A 21,769-nucleotide genomic window follows, 5' to 3' on the forward strand; every position below is an offset into this window, starting at 1 on the left:
ATCTGTGGACAAATGTTTTTTCCTGCATCACCCTCACCCAGGGAGTGGTGCCTGCCCTGGTCACTAATGGTTTTTAACTTTTTACTGAGCAGAAGATCATAACTTTCCCCCCTAAGGGCGGTTGTACCCTCCCCTTTTCCAGCCTCCCTTCCCCATTAGATCTGGCTTTTCACCCTGTGCCCACCACCAAAGAATCAAAGCTCAGCCCCCCAGTTATGTGTTAAGCATTTATTCTGCCACCAGGAGCTATAGTCCAGTGACTCCCAACTTTTCCAGACTACTGTACCTCTTCCAGGAGTCTGATTTGTCTTGCAGACCCCAAGTTTCACCTCACTTAAAAACTACTTCCTTACAAAATTAGACATAAAAATACAAAAGTGTCACAGTTCACTGTTACTGAAAAATTGCTGATGTTCTCATTTTTACCATATAATTATAAAATAAATCGATTGGAATATAGTGTACTTACATTTTAGTGTATAGTAGATAGCGCAGTATAAAATTTTAGTGTTGTACTGATTTTGCTAGTGCTTTTTATGTAGCCTGTTGTAAAACTAGGCAAATATCTAGATGAGTTGATGTACCCCAGGATGACCTCTGTGTATCCCCAGGGGTACGCATATCCCTGGCTGAGAACTACTGCTCTACTCAAACCCTTGCTCTCATTCACAGCCTCTCTGGCACCCAAGACCCTGGAATTGCTTTCTTCTGACTAGGACATGCCCAAGTGAGACGTAATGACATTGACTTGGTGGGCAACAGAACGTAGTGAGAAGAGCATGGAATGGATTTTATTAACATCAGAGCTGCTCCTTGTGAATGATGTTGTGATTGGCAGTGAAAGTCGTGAGATTTGTCACCGGTCACTTGGACACTTCTTTCCTTGCTAGAGAAACCAAAACGTTCTTAAATCTAGTGACAAAATTGCTACGCTGGCAACACCCAGGGTGGGTCCAGAAATGAGGAGTTCAGGGTGCGGGAGGGGGCTCCAGGCTGGAGCAGGGTGGGTGGGCTGTGAGGGCTCTGGCTGGCGGTGCAGGCTCTGGGGTGGAGATGAGGGGTTTGGGGTGTAGGAGGGTGCTCCGGGCTGGGACCGAGGGGTTCGGAGGGCGAGAGGGGGGATCAGGGCTGGGGCAGGGGACTGGAGCACAGGGGGAGGGCGTGGGGGGGGAGGGCTCCGGCATCATCACTCATCAACATCACTCCACTCCCTACATCAGCAGGTTGACCCAAAACATCACAAGGTGTCTGCCAACAGGTGGCGCCTCCCCACCCTTGCAGCTCTCCACCGGCCTGTTCCCCACGCGCACTACAACTCCCAGCATGCAAAGTACCCCTGAACTACGGCTCCCGGCATGCAACGCTCCAGCGGGCGCTGTGGGTCGCCGCCTGCCGCGCGCCTCGTCACTCCTAGCGCGCCGGCCTACGTGTTCCAAGATGCAATGCGGGCCGGCACGGTCTGTTTCGCTGAAGCTGGCGCTCGCGAGAGAGGAGCGTGCTGGCCGTGACGACACACAAGCGCCGAGCGTGGTGACGGTAGTTGGAGGAAGGGGGAGGGGTGGTGTTTACTCGGCAGCCGTGCAAGGGAGGGGGGCGGTGGGTCTGAGGCCTAGTGAGCGGGGCGGGTGCGGGGCGCTGAGGCCGGGCGGGACCATGGCCGCCTGTAACACCTGCGCTGCTGCCGCGCGGCTGTTCAGCTCCTCGCTGCCCTCCGCGCACAGAGGTAATGACCCCGCCCGCCTCCGAGCCCCCACTGCCCGGGGTCCTCTTGGGAGACGGGGCCGGGTACTCCCCCCTCGGAGACCGGCCCCCGGGCCGCACCCTGCTCCTCCCCTCCCCAGAGACCGACCCCTGAATGCCAACCCCCGCCGAGACCCCCCTCTGCAAGGCCCGGGCCGAGAGCTTGCCTCCCCCCCAACCTCCCATGGGGCTGAGTCCGCTGGGGAATCACCGCCGTCCGGACCGCGCCACAGTGAGCGCCCCCCGCGCTGGGGCTTCCTCTCCTCCCCTCCCCGAGCCCTGGCCTGGATCCTCCCCCAGAGACGGGGGCGAACCCCCCCCGGGTGTGTGTGCGGGGTTGAACCGCCCAAGCCCTGCTCTCGGCGGGGGGCTCCTCTCACGCATCTGCCCTGCCTGTGTCTCTTCTGCTCAGCCCGCTGCATTCTCCGTCAAACCAAGGGCTACGCTTCCAAAGGACGGGGCGATCGCCCCCAAAACAAGGGGTGTCGGTGGAGGGAGGTCCAAAGGAAGTGGGGTGCCCTGCTTTAGCCACAGTTATCTCTCTCTCTCTAGCCTGGGCTTCATGACTCGACGTTACCGATGTCAATCATCTCGTTATGAACGGGATATATCGCAAGCTCAATGCTGGGGCTGGAGTCGGGTCTAAAAGGAGGGATCTGACTTGGTTTGTGTTTCTTTGTATAGCTCCAGTCGATGGCTCTTGTAAAGAGGGTAGTTTGGAGAAAGAGGGTGGAGGGAGTAGGAAGCATACTTGTCATTGAACTATACAGTGCCAAACATGCTTATAGCAAGAGTTCAAGAATCGAAACTGTTTGTAGGATAGGCCACTTGAAATGGATTTGTCATAGGACCAATGTACCGTTGGGAAGAGATATTAATCTCCAGCTGGCTTTGTTGTGGGTCAGTGCAGAGGCCATGTTGGGGATACTCTTATTAATTCCTGTCTAGGCTTTACTGAAAGAAATCACCTCCCTTGATTCACCGTGTGCAATATATTTCTGGTTCTTACTGTCAGTGACATTCTAACCAGACTTTTATGTTGCTCAATCTTTGTAGGGTCTTTAGTCAAGCAATAGTTTACTCTTTCACTATTTTTTTTTTCTTTTTTAAGTTCAAAAGGCCATTTGGTTAGTTCAGGCCTAAATGTATATTGATTGGCTAGAAGAAAGTTTTTACAAAACTAGTATTAAGAGAAATGTGTTCAGGAAACAAAAAAAGTGCAAATAGGTTTTGTTAGGATTTAAACAGTCCTCATTAGTGATTAAATATAACATCATGTTGATGAATAAACTTGTGACTGACTAGATGCTTCAAGTTTATTTTCATAGTTTAAACTAGAAATGCAAGAATTAAAGAACATAAATGTTAATAGCGTAAGGTGATGCTAGCAACACAGGTAAGGATTTTTAAACCTACCAGTGCCTGTTTAATGCCGGTGTAGTGGGCACGGTGTTTTGTCAGCCTCAGTAACAATAGCTTAATGTGGTAGTTCAACAAGGGCTATTTGTTAAATTGCATGACCCATTCCAGCTGATTCCATATCTGCCAGTCCAGCATGACCTACATTGGGAGGTTCAAATCAATATTTTCAACTTTGAACTCTCTACCTTACACGAACCCTCTAAAAGCAAATACAGTTTAAAAAGTAAAAAGTTCTGGTCAGTATCTGAATCAAGTATTTTCTATAAACAGTATATCCAATGTTTTTCTTTGTTCAAAATATATAATGTAAATTGAATCTATAAAGATAAATGAAAAAATAGAAATTTCAGAGTAACAAAAATAGATTTTTGAGTCCCACTTCCTGTAAAAGTTGTAGAGGAGACTATTCATATTTTGCCATATAATAATGCCTGCAACTTTTATCCAGTATTCTAGGTGCTTGTGGTTGACACCTGTTGCAATCACTGATGGATCTAACCCTGCAAATGGTAGAAAGTTCAAGGATGGTCTGGTGATTAGGGTACTAGTTTGGGACTTGAGTTCAATCTCCTGCTCCATCACAGACTCCATGTGTGACTTGTGTCTCTGTGTTTCACTTCCTCATCTTTAAAATTGGGTAACATAATTTTTCTACATTACTGTGATATTGAGGATAAATACATTAAAAGATTGTGAGGCACTCAAATACCATGGAATAGTACTAAGAACGGAGGTAGTGGTATTGCACATTATATAGCTGCTGTCAAACATAGCAATCACTTGAGTAAAAGATTTTATTTTTCATGCAGTATACATATGGATTTAGCAAAACATACTCTACTGTGTTGCTATAGAGGTGGGGGAATGTTGAATCCCTCAGGGTCTTTACTGGAATGTGGAGTGGAAATAAACCAGGTATTTGACTGGAATGTGGAGTATTCCTGAAAAATTGCACTTTTATGGAAAATTTATATTTTATGGAAATAGGTGCAGTAACTTTCTTCCTATTTTACTCTTTAGGTACACGTACAATAAACTTTCTCCAAAATAACCAATTTTGAAATTTGCAAGGTGGTTCTGTATCATGAAAAGCCTTCTTCCCATCTAACCAACTCGTACTGGTGATACCTAACTTTTCCTTCTTAACCTACTTACACCCTCCTAAACCCAGCCTGGGTGAAAAGATAATTCTTGCAGGGTACCCTGAAATGCTCTGCCAACATCTTTCTCCCAATCTTTCCAGACTACTGTACCCCTTTCTGTTTGTAATATATAGCGCAGTATAAACAAGTCATTGTATGAAATTTTAGTTTATTCGGACTTCGCTAGTGCTTTTTATGTAGCCTGTTGTAAAACTAGGCAAATATCTAGATGAGTTGCTATACCCCCTGGAAGACCTCTGCGTACCTCCGGGGTATGTGTACCCCTTGTTGAGAACAACTGAACTAGAATGTGTCAACTGCCATGGTATCGTAGCTAATACCACACAGTAAATAGTATCACAACCCAGCAGAAGCTTTAAAATTGATAGATTGTCATGGTATTTAAAGTAATGCTTGTCAAGGTTTGAGTAGCAAAACATTGAACTGTTAGTATTACCATTTAAATAGTGCTTTTCATCTTCAGAGTGTTGTAAAAATATTTTACTGAAAGGACACCAATTTCAAATTCTGTATCTACTATTTTTGCAAGTAATCCCTAACATTACTGTAACTGAAAGAGAAATCATTTCTTTTTCATTTTACTTTGTGCATTTGACAGGAGTTTGTTTCATGATTTCCCTTAGATTCAGTTTTCTCTCTTATTGCAGCAGGCAAGAGAGAGACATCTCAAATTGGTAGGGACTAAGGGTTAAGTACAAACACAACTATTTTAGACAATTTTTTTTAAATATATATTTTGAGTTGATAGTGTCCCTTTAAAAATATATATCTTAATTACCTTAATTTATGCTAGTGTCTTGCTAGTAAACTATCTTTTTTTTTTTTTTTTAAATCTGCAAATCTGATTTGATTAAATATCACTGGTTGTGACTTTGCAGTAGCAGATGTTGGCAGAAGGTTTTTCTTTGACTGTATGTGTGTCTGTGTGTAATACTCTTCCTTGTTATTGTCTATCCTTCTATTAAAGTAATAAGGTGTCATTTTCAAAAACCCTCCTCTCTCAACTGACACCAAGAATTTAAGCTGAAAGTCCTAAGAATTTTGTTTATTAAATCATTTAAGATATATTCTCTTATTGAAATGTGTGCATTAAGGGAATAAAGTGTAATGTTGAGGTGATTGATAGCCAGTGAAAAACTCTGAAGGTCAAATATTGGAACAAAATTACGTGTCTTTCTTTGAACTTATTTTAACAAAATCCTGATAAATTAAAATGATAGACTTAGATTCATGATGAGCTGTCTTAGAAGTGACTGGAAATCATTTTCTGTCTCATTGCAAACCAACTCCACTCATCCTATCATCCATAGCCTCCACTCATCCTATCATCCATAGCCTCTTAATTTGTGTGTCCCTGCTTTAGAAGGTTCTGCTGAGATGATAAACTTTCAGTGGATGAGATTTCTTCCCAGGGTTCAATCCTCCTCCACCTATCCCAGTCCAAATTTAGCTGGAATAAAAAACAGGAGCTGACTGTATACTGCTATATCATTATTGTTAAGTAGCATTTTCCTGTAGGTCAGCCCTTAGAATTCCACTCACGTTGTTTACTAGTTATGTGTAGTAGCTCCCTAGCATGAAATCTAGATCTCAAATGTATCATTGCTACTTGAATTTTGTACCATTTCTCGTATTTTAATCTATGTCAGGGATCGGCAACCTTTGGCACGCAGCCTGCCAGGGTAAACACCCTGGCGGGCCGGGCCGGTTCATTTACCTGTCGCGTCCACAGGTTCAGCCAATCGTGGATCCCACTGGCCATGGTTCGCTGTTCCAGGCCAATGGGGGCGGCGGGAAGTGGCAGCCAGCACATCCCTCGGCCTACGCCGCTTCCCGCAGCCCCCATTGGCCTGGGACGGTGAACCGCGGCCAGTGGGAGCTGTGATCGGCCAAACCTGCGGATGCGGCAGGTAAACGAACTGGCCCGGCCCGCCAAGGTGCTTATCCTGGCGGGCCGTGTGCCAAAGGTTGCCGATCCCTGATCTATGTTAAAGCTTCTAAAACTGTAGGAATAGTGTAGGTGGGCTCATACCCACCCACGTGTGGAGTATTTCTCCCAGGCTATTGCAAGAATACCAACAGTTTGGGTAGCCTAATGGAGGAGTTTTTTCATGTTGGGAATAAATCATTTAAAACAGCCAAAGTTAAAAATAGAATATCTAATTTAAAATTTGTCCCCACTGTTTATAGAAGATAGCCATGCTGCCAAACATAACAGCCCCCCTTCATTTCCCCCTTAATAATTTGTTTCTTCAAATCTGACCTTCTGAAAATTCCTGGAAACTGACTTTTGGAAATGTTTACAAGTAAGCATCAAGGATTCTGATTCTGACAAATGAAGACCAGTGTACTACACTGCTAAGACACTTACATGATACATTTCATATGATTAGGAGACATTTCAAAGGTCATTTCATTATTATCTCTGCAGTTACCTCATTTCGTAATACATGTTAAAGGTTGATCTTTTTTTTCATCCTGATTGTGCTTTTTTGTAACTGTCACTAGCGTACTATAACCTCAATTACCTAAATGTTGCAGGGGACCTGAAATAATTTTGGATTATCAAGAAAATCTTTGATATGACAGATATTGTGGTGGGGACATGATGCTATTTTGGATAACTAAAGTTTGGACATTGAGAGCTGAACTGTAGTACTGTTTGCTAACTAACCACTACTGATAGTTTGGCCATGTCCATACTACAGGCTTCTGACGGCCTGGTTATGGTGGTCAGAGGCATGAGGAGGTCTGATCCCTGACAGACCTAGCTGACTAATTGTTATTTGACTATAATGCAAGTAGAAATCTTCAGTACACTATAATGGTGTAAAAAATGGGATCTACATTGTCATTTTTAATCTGTATTTTTCTGCATGGTAGTATATAATGTTATGGGGATGTGTGTATACACAGTGAGGTATTTTGGGAATTCTATTTTAAATTTTTATTATTATACAATTCAAATGCCCATTGTGAACTGTGTGCTGAATTAACCTGTTAACTTAATTGAAAATAAGTCTTCACAGGGATGAATATTAGAAGTAGTGTTCAGTGTTCTGTTGACTTCCTTAAGTCAAAGGAAATTCAAGCTTGTATTCCTTTATCTTACTGTAGCTCTTCTTCTGCTTCAGAAGGAACTTTCAAATAAATCCTATTTTGAATTGTTCTGAAATGCTGGTGACTTTTTGACCAAAAGGAAAGTCATATTTTCCTTCAAAGTCCTTTTCACTGCCATATGATAAGGACTGAGGAAGTTGTGAAAAGGTGTTCTCCATACACGATATATTGGCACTTCAGATGTCTTCTGATAAATGGTAAAATACTAGCTAGAGTGGTAACTATTATATCTTATTCTCTCTTACACCATAAAGCAAACTAATAATAGATAACGTGGCGTATTTTCCCTGTTTTACACACACAGTTTGTTTGGATTGCGGGGAGCAAGATGTGTGCCCCATAGACTTACAGGATTTGTTTCATTTCCAGGTATTACTTGTGGTCGTACTTGTCTCGCTGTTTTAGGAAGAATTGGGACTTTTGAAACTCGGTCTCTAAGAAGGATTCCTTTTAGAACTTTTTCAGAAACACCAGCATACTTTGCTTCGAAAGATGGCGCGAGCAAGGATGGTTCTGGCGATGGCAATAAGGTAGTCTGCATACACTACCTATTGCTAAAGGGATCTCTTAACCACACTCCTTTCTGAAATTTTTACCTACTGTTACAAGTCACCCTTCAGATTACTGTAACTGAAAAGATTGGAGGAAAAATATTTTCATTGTATGGTTTTGTACTGTCAAATGCACAAATACTTGGTTTATAGTCACTTCCCCTATTGTTTAGGTCTTTCAAACAGCAAAAAGTGAGATAAATATTTTTGAAAATATTGTGAAATATGGTTATAAAACCACACACATTTGCAGATAGAAGTAGTATCTGAAACTCTTAACGCTTTTTAAAAAACTGATTAAATCTTATTTTGGTTTTTTGAAACCAAACATGTTTTGGTTTTCTAATTACTTCTATAATATGTTGCTATGGAACTAAGAAAGGGTACTTTGTGGAAAAGACTCATTTTAGTCTTATAATATGTTTAATTGCTACTCTTGTTATGAACTTACTTTAAATCTTTGTTTTACCCCATTCTTAAACTGATATTTCATGGGATGTGAAGGACTAGCAAGGGGCACGGACAGATGTGTTGGTTTTTCAGAGGCTCCTGTGTGTGTGTGTATATATTTTTAGTCAGTCTATCGCTGTTATGATTACAGAGAAAACCTTCAAAATGTAAAGAGGGCTTAGCCAATGTAGTGATGTCTATGTCAGTTTGCAGAGAGCCTGAAACAATAGCTTTGAGATATGGGCAGCCCCATCTTTCAGTGAGTGCTAACTAAGATACTTCAAGTGTCAACATTGATAAGCAATGAAATAGCTAACAAAGCATGTGTTTAAAAAAAAAAAAAAAAAAAAAAGCGAGAGAGGAGATATTTCTATCATTTCCCAAAATGTGGGATGTGCCTTAATGAACTAGTACTGAAAATTTAAAAGGTGAGATGGATAGGCCTTTAATAACGTGTGGTGGGGTTGAAGGAGGGCACAACTAGTTTAATTTTACCAAATTGGGGCTCAGCTTTCAAAAGTTTGGGAAATGAGGCCGTGGTGGTTAGAACCTAAATTTTCAAAGGGGGCTTGTGATTTTGGATGCTTTAATTTTTGAGTACTCATTTTGAGACACCTTGAAAGGGCCTGTTTTTGAAAGGATGGGTGCCCAGTACGTTCTGAAAAAACAGGTGTCTTAAATGTATTTCAGGTTGAGCATCCAAAATCTCTAGTCACTTTTTAAAATGTAGACTTCTGTCTCTTGTGAAAATGTTAGCCTGTTTTAAGCATGAAATTTTAAACTCTCTTACTGTAGATGTTTGAAGTCTTTTTCAAATACTGAAAATAGACCATTTTAGCTGCCAATTTTTTTTTTCATTATATACAGTGGTATGTATAATGAAACAAATCTGAAATTCATTGTATGGAACTAACAATTGAAATATTATTTTATTGTTTCTCTTTAGAAATCTGTCAGTGAGGGAGGCAGTAAAAAGTCAGGTTCTGGAAACTCGGGGAAAGGAGGAAACCAGCTGCGGTGCCCAAAGTGTGGTGACCTGTGCACACATGTAGAGACCTTTGTGTGTAAGTGTTAACAAAGGATTATTGTGTTCTGATTTATATGGATGATTCTCCATTTCTATAAAACATTGAAATGATTTCTAAACTAAATTTTTAACCATTCTGTTCCGATAGCTAAGTTTTATTCTGAACACTGAGAATTTCAGATACTTATGCCATGCATATAAATATCCTGCTATGATGGTGTTAATCCAGAATAATGTCACTGACATTGTAAATCAGGAGTAACTGCATGAGTGTAATCAGGAGCAGAATTTGGTCAACAATATGCAGAGCAATATTGTGAACAATGTAAGCTTATCTGAACGATTACATTTTATATCTTTGTGGAAGAGGTGTTCATGTAAACAATATTACTTCAGCTCCTGATTTGCTTTCTAATGAGCATGTGCATGATTTTTGCTTATTTACCATTAAAACCTTTTTCTTAAGCAATAGGAAGAGTAGGATGAATTGCTGATCCACTAAGAGAATTACCACATTTTAGAAAATATTAGAAGAATTATATGTTTTGGACCTTGTAGGCCAGAATAAGAGCCATAGTGTATTCAAAAGAGTAGTTGAGTTCACAATGAATGGGGAAAAAATCTTCTAATATCAAATGCCAGACCACCACTGATGATGAATCTTATTTTTGAAGTGCAGCCTTTGCCTTCCCTGGACACTTTGTGTACTGTACAGCAAGAATTTTAATACATGAAGTTTAAAATATTTAGAATTAATTCTTTTAAACAGAAGCTTAAAGGGGTTGTAGCACACCAGAGATGTTGAATGGAGGATCAATGAGGAGAGTAATATAACTATAGGACTAAAAGTAGTCATACTTAAAAGCACTTTGGACAGATAAGCTGAGGCAGTTGTCTAGAGCAGCATGAATCCCAGGCCTTAGGATCTACTAGAGTGAAGCACAATCTCTTGCTTACCTAGCAAGTAATAGAGGTCTCTAAAAATTGGGTTGTCAGAGCACAAATATTCATCAGCTTCTTTTGATGAGACTTAAGGATGAGGTCTCAAGAATAGCCAGGCCTGTGCTTTCAGGGTTAAAAACAAGGTCAATTTAAAGTCCCTGTAAAGAGTGCAGGGTAGGTGTAATATTACAGATACCTAAACTAAAAAGCAGATTTCTGATGCTTTGTTCTGAACAAGCTGCAAACAGATAAGCCTTGATAGGAAGGTATTGCAGTAATCCAACTTTATGGTCCCAGGGACATATCTTGGTGTTGCAAGATAGTCCCAAGATAGATAAAGGATCAGCCTGAAAGAGGGACTGCTTTTCAGAAGTGTTAAGCTCCTGCAGCTTCTGTTGATTTCAGTTAAAAATGTATGTGCTCAGTATTTCTGCAAATCCGGCGCTAATTGCACAGCTGGAATAAACACTTCAGAACCTGTTCATCACATGGGACTTTCCACAGAAAGGGTGTAGTTGAAAGTGAGGAAAAGATTCTTAATTTGACTCACCATCTTCAAAAGACACCCAGTTGTAAACAAAGACATCAGGAAACGGAGACTCAAAATTACTATCTCCACCTCTGTTACCACCCAGACCAGGATGGATGATGAGGTTGTTTATGTGCATCCAGCTGGAAACATCATCCAAGAACTGCTTCAGAGCAGAGATCAAACTTGTTGGGTCCATGGGCAACAGAGAGACACCTACATATCATCAATGTCACGAAGATACTTTAACCTGTGTTTAGAAATTATCTTGCCATGAAGCTCATTCTCTTATGATGTGGGAGAGAAGCTTGGCTGATATATTTTCAATTTAAAAAGACCAGACCCAGACTGGAATCTAACCAGGATATCATGGGGCACATAATCATAGAATATCAGGGTTGGAAGGAACCTCAGGAGGCCATCTAGTCCAACCCCCTGCTCAAAGGGGGACCAATCCCCAGACAGATTTTTGCCCCAGATCCCTAAATGGCCCCTCAAGGATTGAACTCACAACCCTGGGTTTAGCAGGTCAATGGTCAAACCGCTGAGCTATCCCTCCTCCCTAAGACTAAAAAACAATTACCTTTCCTTAAAAGGAGGATTGAGGCTGATGGAGGTTTGAGAGAACTCAAGCATCAAGATACAGTGAGAGGATGGCCTCTTTTAGGCAGTTGGATATTCCTAATTTCTCATCCTTCTCGAGAGGCTAGGATTTAAAGAGTCTTTTTAAAGGTCCTTTTATACAATGCAGCATTGCAACAATTAAGAGTGGAACCAACTCCTTTTATTTTATTTAGGGCTTGTTATAGAGATCGAACAGAGGGAGAGCTGTCATTGGATTCCTAGTAACTATGATCTTTAAGAAAATCAGTTGTCATTGCTATAATATTTCAGATATTCCTTTTAGGCTTACATCAATTTCTTCCTAAATCCATTGGACTCCTTACATCTTTTTTCAGTTCTCTTTCAAACTGTTAATTTGAGTACCGTACATTTTTTCCCTAACTCAATCTGTTTTTGTGTTACTCTACTTATTTTCTTTTCTGGGTTTATTTGCACTATAGAATGCAGAATAGCTGTGGGGAAGCAAGCTGTGTTCTAATCCTCCTTAAACTGTCAAAATTTCCATCCAAGTTCCATTCCCAGAACTATTAATGGGTGGTTGTATTCTATGAAACAGACTGTAACTTGATTTTCAGCTAAGCCTGTAATGCCACTACTTTAAAAAGACAAAACAAAACTGTTGTTTTGACTTGTAAATCTTCAGGGTTTTAATTACATATTTACTGACTAAGGAAAACACATTTATCCAGTATGTGCCCCACACAAAAAAATTAAACATCAAATTAACTCTGTACTCATCTTGAGATGATTAACAGAATACTAAATGGAATTGAGTCAGAGAGCTTCTTTATTCATGAATCAAGTTGCAAAGAGCCATTGAGTGGTGGAGTGACAGCTTGACATTCCAGTGCAGCTTGTTTGTAATGTGCTTCTTCATCACATATTGCTGCGAACCTTGCACGATGGTTTTGTGATCCTCTGCTATTCTAACACACTCATCTTCTTTCCTGTGCTCTTTGGAGGTATTAAAGGGATCTTGGTCGTTCTTACCCATTTGCTCAACACTCCTTGTGCCTGGCATTAGGTGTCAGGCTGTGTGGAGGGAAATCCTGTGATCAGTGCTTCCTTCTGTGAGATAAAATTCATGCCTGAGACATGAAGCCAAAACCACCTGTATCTTGTGAGCCTGAGTATTGCTGATTTAAGTACTCTTAAAAACAGGCATTGTCATCACCTCATTCTGCCGGGATGAACTCCCTGCCCTTTCCATCCTCCGGAGCAGGGTTTTCCTGTCATGTTTAAACCTGTTAGGAAATTAGTGGCTTTCCTGCCCTTTTTTCCTTGACATCATGCTCTCTCTCAGAGCAATTGCAATGTAGTAACTATCTCCACCCCAGAGGGTAGATTCAAGCTTTTTAAAAAATACTGTTGCATCAGGTTTTTGCACATATCATGTGGATAATGCTCTGCTGTGGTGTGACATGGCCTGCACCTTACCACTATAAATACTGACTGGGCAAATACCTTTGTAGTGTGCAGCCTTCAGCATGCCATGGGAGCAAAGTCAACAGCTAAGCTTAATGTCCTTTTCACTACCTGTTGTTGTATCTAAACATTTGCAGACCTCATCATGCCAGTGAAGTATTTGAAATTGGAACTATTGCACAGACATTTGTGTGTACTTATTAATATAACATTATTGCTGTCTCTGGAGATCTGCAGGGCTTCTTACACCTCCTCTGTCCTGGGGAAATTGCTAAAAAGTGTGACCTTCTGTGAAGCTGGTGATTTAAAATGTTTTGCCAGTGGCCATTGACACTATCGTTTTAGAGTCTAAAATAAAACGGTCAGAAGTTTACATTTACGGAGTCTGTGGGGCCATCAGCACAGTGTTCAGCAGTCGTCGTCCCCCCGCCCCCCCCCCCCCCCCAAAAAAACCCACACTCCCACAGTTTCCTAGTGGTTCTGGTTCCTTCCTATTTGAACATGAGCATTGCTGTGGAAACTAAGTGATCTTATTTTCCTTTGTCACAGCAGTGGGAGGGAGCATGAACTGATGTTCAGAGCATGAAACTCCTAGTCAGAAGATCTTGGTGCTAATCCCAGCTCTGTCACTGACTTGCTCTGACCTCAGAGAAAATCACCATGGTGCCGCATTTTCCCCTATCTGTATCATGGGGGAAGTGGCTACCTCAGAGGGGTATTGGGAGGCTTAATGTTTGTAAAGTACTTTGAGATCTTCCAATGAAAGCTGCTGTAAAAGTGCAAAATATAATGCCTCGCCTTTATTTTCCTTTTTCTCCCTTGCTTAAGGGAGTGACTATATTCGTGTTCATTCTGTGGTGCTACTGTTGAGTGCTAGCATGATGTGAGGGAAGAGAATGCTCCCATGGTACTAGCCATCAATAAGGATGTCTGGGATGTTCTGAGCTTGTGCAAGTACGCACACTCTCCCTGTGATATTGGCAACTAATAGTATATCATAGGAGGGTTGCTTGCAAGTGAGTGACCTTTGCTCTTCTCCACTTTCCCCCTCCCTCCTATGATATCAGCAGTTCATGCTGTTACCACTGCAGTGTTCCATCTCCTCTGTTCACTTTGCTTAAAGGAATAGGATTAAGAGCAGGGAGGTTACCACAGTGCAGCAGCACTTTGATAATCTGTTAAAATTAACAGATTAGTATTTTTTTTATAAAAATCTAATTTGATTTGTGCAGCTACAGAATTTTGGAACATCTATATCTTATCAGTTGGATGAGTTTCTCCTAACATCTGCTCTATGGGAAGCATGAGCACTATGTAAAAATTTTTTTGGTTCTTGTCATAGATTGGCAATAAAATTACCCAGAATTTGGCTGTGCAACCTGTTTTCTAAAGACTTTTTAAAAGTTCAGAGGATTGTTATAGAGTTTTTCACCTAGTCATTTTAATAAGGAGTAGTTATTTATCGAAGTAGGTCATGCTGCACCTATTTGGCACACTTAACAGAGGACATTCAAGTGCTGGACCAGGAATTGAACACTAATGTTGGATTATGGTTCTGTTCTTTGAAATCATCTAGAACAGATGCCATTTTCTTTGCTTTTCTGAAACAGACAATAGCTTTAATAGCGCCAGTCCACAAGTTGTTATAAAGTATTTCTGAATCTGATTCTTTGTCTTTCTTTGAAGTCTGAGTTGCTGCTGTCCTAAAAATTGATTCCCAAAGGCAGAAAAATGTTCTTCTTAAGAAAATCTATTTGTTCTTGAGGTTTTTTATTATGACATCTCCAAAAAAAAAAAAAAAAAAAAAAAAAAAAAAAATCTAGAACACTATTAGTTAATTTTTGAAGTGATAACCAAAATGTTGCTCACTAGACAGGGAAAGTCATATTATACATCACATTTTCCTCAGTTTTTGCCTTTTCTTTTAAGTGTAAATGCTTGTATATTCTAAATGTGTTAATTGAAAATTTGTCACTACTGATTTAGTATATTTGGATTGAAGCCATTCAATATACTGCCATACTACATTAAATTTATATCAAATTGGTATTTCAGTTTCTTTATGTTCAAAATTGATCAGAAATTGGTTGACAGTAAGCAGAGATTTGTATAGTCTGTGGTTTTATGGGAAATCTCCAGACTCCAACGTCCACCTTTCACGATAGCGTGATTAATTCCATGCAGGGGAGCACACATGAAGGGAGCAGTGTTACTCTTTCAGTTTATGGGCCAGGCCCAGTAGTTGTTGCCTCTCTCTGTGTATTGTGGATCCAGTAGTGCTAGTCTGTTCAGAGCCAAATTATGTGCCTTCCCCTGTGTGTACAGGATTATAGAGCTCCCTGTGTATTTTATGCTCCCTCCACACGTCTCAAGTAGCATGAAAGAGATTGCCACACTTGGGTGAATTTCATCCTTCGAATACAGTTGTTACTGAGCAGAGCACCAAACTGGAAATAGCGACCTGCCTTCTTTTCCTAGGTCTGTCACTGTCTGATCTTGGACAAATTGCTTTGCCTCTCTGTATGAATTTCACCATCTGTTAAATGCTTTGTAAAGCTTTTGAGGTGAACAGATGAAAAGTGCTGCGTAAACGCAGCGTATGTACTAATTTTGTCTCTTGATTTGACATTATCCCAACTTAAAATATACCTTGGAGGCAGAGGAGGGAATTGACAGAATGTTTGTTATTACAGGTGTTTAAGTTCTGTGTAGCATGAAAGTAGAAAGTTGAATGAATGTTGTCTAAACAGTCTCTTACCACTTCATTTTACTTTTTTTTACAGCTTCCACCCGTTTTGTGAAGTGTGAAAAATGTCACCATTTTTTTGTTGTGCTGTCAGAGGCAGACTCCAAGAAGAGCATCATTAAAGAGCCCGAATCAGCAGCAGAAGCTGTGAAATTGGCATTCCAACAAAAGCCACCTCCTCCACCGAAAAAAGTATGGTTCTTAATTTCCCCGCAGTTTACTTATCTGCATTATAGCATATTTGAATGTTTTAATGTTAAAAATCTGTATCAAAGTTTAAAATTCAATTGGGACATAAATCCAAGAAATGATAAAAATTAGTTCTCCAAGATTTAAACATTTACTACTTGTATTCTACAGGACACAGTGAAGTATTTTATTGAAGGAAAAATTGTTAGTTTCATAATCTTTGGTTGTATTTATGTATTGGACAGTTAATACTCAGTTCCATAACCTTTATCAGTTTATATCACAGACCATGAAACAAAATTTAAAAATCAAGTCTGTTTAGATCAGTTAGTATAGCCTCCATTTATGGTCCATCCACATTGTGCCCCAAAGCCTTGGAGTTCAGCTCCTTTTATGTATTAGAATTTGATGTCTCTTAAACTCAGGTTTTGTTCAGTTTTAGATCTCTGTAGTCTGTGTTAATTTTGTCCCTGTGGCACCCTGTAATGCTTTTATCGTGCATGGGTGGCTTAGAAATATAATTATTTTTATTTATTAAGTTAATTTTATTTTTCAGATATACAACTACCTCGACAAGTATGTTGTTGGTCAGTCTTTTGCCAAGAAGGTGCTTTCAGTCGCTGTGTACAATCATTACAAAAGAATATACAACAATATCCCAGCTAATCTGAGACCGCAAGCAGAAGTTGAAAAGCAGACTTCTTTAACACCGAGAGGTTTGTACAATGTTTCATATTTTTCTGATTATAAAGTGTATTGTCTCTGTGGACTTTTCTCCTGTACTTATGGTGGTGCTATAATAAATGCAAGCAGCCATTGTGCATGTAAAACTTCAGATGAATTCAGTGGTATGTGATACCTGCATGAAGAATATATTACTGGCTTCTTAAATGATTTTGTTGGCTAGTGTAGACATAAATGCTAGATAAAAGCAAACAGTTTCAAAAACTTTATTAATATGAATGCCTCCATTAATTTATTTCAATAAAAAGATTTGCTTAGATTTAAAGCTTCTGAAATGTTTGCAACTGCTTTTTCATATGCTGCAATCTTGTCAGTGCATGAGAACCAGCAAGCAAAGTTAATTCTTTGTTTGCCGAGCTGAGTGATGTGCAAGAAGTAAAGATGTAACATAAATGATGAAAAGTAAATAACTTTTAGCACTCGTTAATTGAAAGTAATTTTAAATTTTCTTTATGTTCTGTGTTAAAATGATTTTTAGCTGCATGGTGTACCTTTAACCTTTGACTAGATGTAGGTTTTGTAACTATTATGTGAATAAGCCATAAAGTTTTATGGCATCATGGGCAATTTCTAACTTATTTAAATATTTAGCATCTGTTGGTGGCACCCTTTCAGGTGAATCTGATACTGCTTTATAAAGTGAGCCTATGAAAATTTTTCTTTTTAATCTGCTTTACTACTTGAGCAACAGATTTAGTGTTCAGTTGCAAGCAACAACTAAGGGGAGTTTCAGACAGAAATTGTTTTCTATTTAGTATAACCTGATGAATAATTAACTACATATTTTTGTTCCTAAGTCAACAGAAACTGTTGGTCAGTTTAATATTGTTAAATATCCAACCAGTTCATATGAGGTTATTTGTTGGCCGTGCTTTAGCTGCACAATAGTTATGCAGTAGTATCCGTTTACTTTATTTTTAGAAGTGAGATTAAACTATGATAACTGATTCAAGGCTCACTCAGTTTGATTTATAAAGAGTGTCATTCTGACTTGAAGGTTTAGTATGCTAACTGCATACAAAAATGATGCTTTAGTAATCACACTGTCTGCATTTTATCTTACAATTAGAAATCAGAAACTGTTTTATTATTATTTATATGTATTGCAGTTGTGACTAATTGTCTAAGCCAGGGATCGGCAACCTTTGGCACACGGCTTGCCAGAGTAAGCCCCCTGGTGGGCCAGGCCGGTTTGTTTACCTGCCATGTCCACAGGTTCGGCCAATCGCGGCTCCCACTGGCCGCGGTTCGCCGCTCCAGGCCAATGGGGGCGGCGGGAAGTGGTGTGGGCCGAGGGATGTGCTGGCCGCCGCTTCCCGCCGCCCCCATTGGCCTGGAGCGGCGAACCGTGGCCAGTGGGAGCCGCAATCGGCCGAACCTGCAGACGCGGCAAGTAAACAAACCGGCCCGGCCCGTCAAGGTTGCTGATCCCTGGTCTAAGCACAGACCAGGATCTCGTGCTAGGCACCATACAAACACAGAACAGAGACACTTCCTGCCCCAGAGAGATTAAAATTAACAATTGTAACTGATAGTCTTTTAAAATATGTAGAATAATCTTCCATCAAAGTATTACAATGCTAGTTTAAGATAATTTTTAAAAATCCAGATTAAATCTGGTATGGTTTTTTTTTACTAAGTATCTTGTATTTTAAGATTTTGATGTAAAAACAGCTAATTTATTGTAATCAAGAGGAAGCAGGTAGTCAATTTTAGATGACTAGGTAGTCCCAAATAGGGAGCTCTTAGATCTGACAAATAAAAGCTAACATGGGGATTTCTTGTTTGTAATACCTTGATTACACCATGAAATGTATTCAGAAGAGGGCAAGAGGTGGAGCAAATATATATATTTTTTATATTACTGTTTTCATCCTCTCTCTTAGAATTAGAAATAAGAAGACGGGAGGATGAGTACAGATTTACAAGTAAGTGAACTCTCCTCATGTCCTCCTCTGCAATATCTACCCTTGAAATTAACATCAGAACAGTAGTTTAGTGGTGGCTTGGTAGAAATTATGGGCCAAATCCTGCTTGCTTTTATTCAGACAAGTAGTCCATTGACTTCAATGAGCATTTGTGACTGAACAGGAATTGACCTTGTATATAATCCTACATGGAAGGCAGGTAAAGTGTTAACCTACAAGTTTCTAAATAAGTATCTGTACAAAGAATTAACCTTGATTAAAGAGAGTGAAAGTTTAGACTTGTTTACTCAGTTTGAGATATTCGTTGTGTATATTTTTCATGAATTTCTATCTGATACTAACTTTCTAAGGCAAAGGGAAATGTGAATCACTGCTTAGTAGGTAATCCCTCATGTCAACTTTTGTATACTATTAATCATGCAATGTTATATTAATGTATTTGCTACAACGTAGTTGTACTCTGAAAAGTAACTTTCAAAATGGCATTGGGCTGATCCATGTTTGTCTCATTGACACCTGATCACATTTGCTCAGCTCACAAGTAAAGTTTTTTTTCTAACTACAAGCTGACTTTCAAACTGGGTTCTTCTTGCCTCATGCAGCATCCATCATCTGTAATAAGGCTTCTGCAGACCAATTTGTAATCCTAGTTACACCTGGTCAATTCCATTTTCTTTAAATTACAAAATTCTGCCTTTCAATTGGAACTAGTTAAAATTCTGTTGATGAATGAGAAGGAATAGACTCCAGTTCACTCTCCCATCTATCTGTTGACACTGCAGTACTAATGAATAAAAAAGTGTTTAAAGACCTTAATTTACCACTAAATCTAAGTCACAGATCTACTGTTAGGAGGAGTTATTTTTATATAGTCACTTTTTAGCGTAGAACTGTACATTGTTTTTGTGTATATTAGTAGTTTGCAATTTTTTTATAAGTTCTTATACTTTGCCAGGCATTATGGTATCTAAGTGCCTTTTGTTTTTATATATATTTATGTATAGGAAAAAATACTTGGTAACTTGTTTTGTGTGTGGACTAGGAATTTTGCATGCACTTGTTTAATATATTAGAATGTTTTAGATAAGCCACTATACAATTTCTATTTCTGTTTGAAATATCTTTTCAAATATGTAAAAATGTGCTTATGGAAACAATGGGAATGCAGTTACTCTTTTTTTGGTGTTTATGCAATCCTGTTTGTAGACTGCAGTATTTTCTAAGGTAGGATACTGGCTCACAGAACAAACCACTGAAAGATTACAAGAACCATCAGTTAAAATTTTAATTATTTACTCAACCGTAGTGTCAGACTCTGCCAGTTCAAGTTAAACCTGGTTCTCAAACAATGCTTTTATTGTTCATTTCAGAACTTCTGCAGATTGCTGGAATAAGTCCCCATGGTAATGCTTTAGGAGCATCAATGCAGCAACAAGTGAACCAGCAGATGCCTCAGGAGAAACGAGGAGGCGAAGTACTAGATTCAACCCATGATGACATAAATCTTGAGAAAAGTAATATTTTGCTGCTTGGACCAACTGGGTCAGGTATGTAACTTAACACTTCTGTAGATTTTGAGTACTTTGGGAACAGATAAGCTAAAAATATTTGTATTATGTTACCAGTTGAGTGAATAAAAGCATGGCATAGAATCATAGAAATGTAGGACTGGAAGGGATCTCGATAGGTATATAGTCCAGTCACCTGTACTGGGGCAGGACTTAGTGTTGTCTAGATCATCCCTGGCAGGTATTTGTCTAACCTGTCCTGAAAATCCTCTAATGGTGGAGATTCCGCAGCCTCCTAAGGTAGTTCGCTCCAGTGCTTAAACACCCTGACAGTGAGAAGTTTTTCCTAATGTCTAACGTAAATCTCCCTTGCTGCAATTTAAGCCCATTACTACTTGTCCTGTCCTAGGTAGATAAGCAGTACAATTTTTCACTCTCCTCTTTATAACAACCTTTTACATAATAGTCTTCAAGTATGTCCCCACCCTCAATCTTCTCTTCTCCACACTAAACATATGCAGTTTTTTCAATCTTTCCTCATAGGTCATGTTTTCTAGACCTTTAATCATTATTGTTGCTCTTCTTTGGACTTTCTCCAATTTGTCCACATCTTTCCTGAAGTATGGTGCCCAGAACTGGATAGTGTTCCAGCTGAAGCCTTATCAGTGCTGAGTAGAATGGAAGAATTACTTCTTGTGTCTTGCTGACAACGCTTCTGCTAATACATCCCTAAATGGTCTTTGCTTTTTTTTACAACAGTATTTTTTTACAACATTGTTGACTCATTTTGTTTGTCATCCACTATAAGCCCCAGATCCTTTTCTGCAGTACACCTTCCTCGGCAGTCATTTCCCATTTTGTATTTGTGCAGTTAATTATGCCTTTCTAAATGTAATACTTCGTATTTGTCCTTATTGAATTTCATCCTATTTATTTCAGACCATTTCTCTAGTTTAAGATCATTTTGAATTCTAATCTTGTCCTCCAAAGCACTTGTTACCCCTCCCTGCTTGGTATTGTTCATAAACTTTATAAGTATACTCTTTGCTATTATCCAAATAATTTCTGAAGATATTGAACAGAACCAGACTCAGGACAGATTTTGAGTTCCTGTTTTAATAAATTTCAGTCTCTTGTGTTTCTTTTTGGCAACAGCAGCTGGTTAATAACAGGAAAAACAGCAGGAAATAGAAATGCTAAACCCCAGCTTTTGCTGTATAGTATGTGCTTATCCTAAACTACAAGGAATCTGTATTGAAACATGCTCCATGTTGAAGTTCACTTAAAAGCAGATAGAAATGAGCTTTTCCTCCATAGAATAAAGTTAGCATTTAATTCTGCACTTCAGACCTGGGTACTGCCAGTTTATAGTACACCTCCCTCCTTTCCAACTACCTGTCTGATCCAATTTGCTCTCTGCCATACTTCAAATGCATCCACTATGATGATTTCTTCCAAGCACAGGACAATGTTGACTGTAATCATTGGACTCCAAGAAAAAAGTGCCATGCACAATTTTTATATCCTGATAATGGTGCCTGCAAATCATATTTTCAAATCCAAGAAGACAGGTGGCCATCTGGTGTTACCCACAGATACCTCCATAATGTGTACTGTGGAATGTGGGTGGTTCATCTTGGTCAAAAATCAATCATACTGCA

At 39.6% G+C, this 21,769-nt stretch overlaps 1 protein-coding gene across 4 annotated transcripts in view; it reads left to right on the forward strand.

Annotated features, from left to right (window-relative positions):
* Positions 1–1,617: 1,617 nt before the first annotated feature.
* CLPX (caseinolytic mitochondrial matrix peptidase chaperone subunit X) overlaps positions 1,618–21,769 on the forward strand; it is a 31,343-nt gene continuing 11,191 nt past the window's right edge. Inside the window, exons 1-7 of one of the 4 annotated variants that reach the window (XM_065411657.1) lie at positions 1,618–1,723; positions 7,815–7,975; positions 9,393–9,510; positions 15,777–15,931; positions 16,485–16,644; positions 18,559–18,600; positions 19,971–20,147. In XM_065411657.1, the coding sequence (XP_065267729.1) occupies positions 1,654–1,723; positions 7,815–7,975; positions 9,393–9,510; positions 15,777–15,931; positions 16,485–16,644; positions 18,559–18,600; positions 19,971–20,147 (883 nt within the window). In that variant the 5' untranslated portion in view covers positions 1,618–1,653. Of the gene's footprint in view, positions 1,724–7,451; positions 7,643–7,814; positions 7,976–9,392; positions 9,511–15,776; positions 15,932–16,484; positions 16,645–18,558; positions 18,601–19,970; positions 20,148–21,769 lie in introns of those variants that run through there. The other 3 variants (XM_065411656.1, XM_065411659.1, XM_065411658.1) reach the window with 3 other exon arrangements.

This window comes from Emys orbicularis, chromosome 10, assembly GCF_028017835.1.
Source record: "Emys orbicularis isolate rEmyOrb1 chromosome 10, rEmyOrb1.hap1, whole genome shotgun sequence".
Taxonomy (NCBI): domain Eukaryota; kingdom Metazoa; phylum Chordata; order Testudines; family Emydidae; genus Emys; species Emys orbicularis.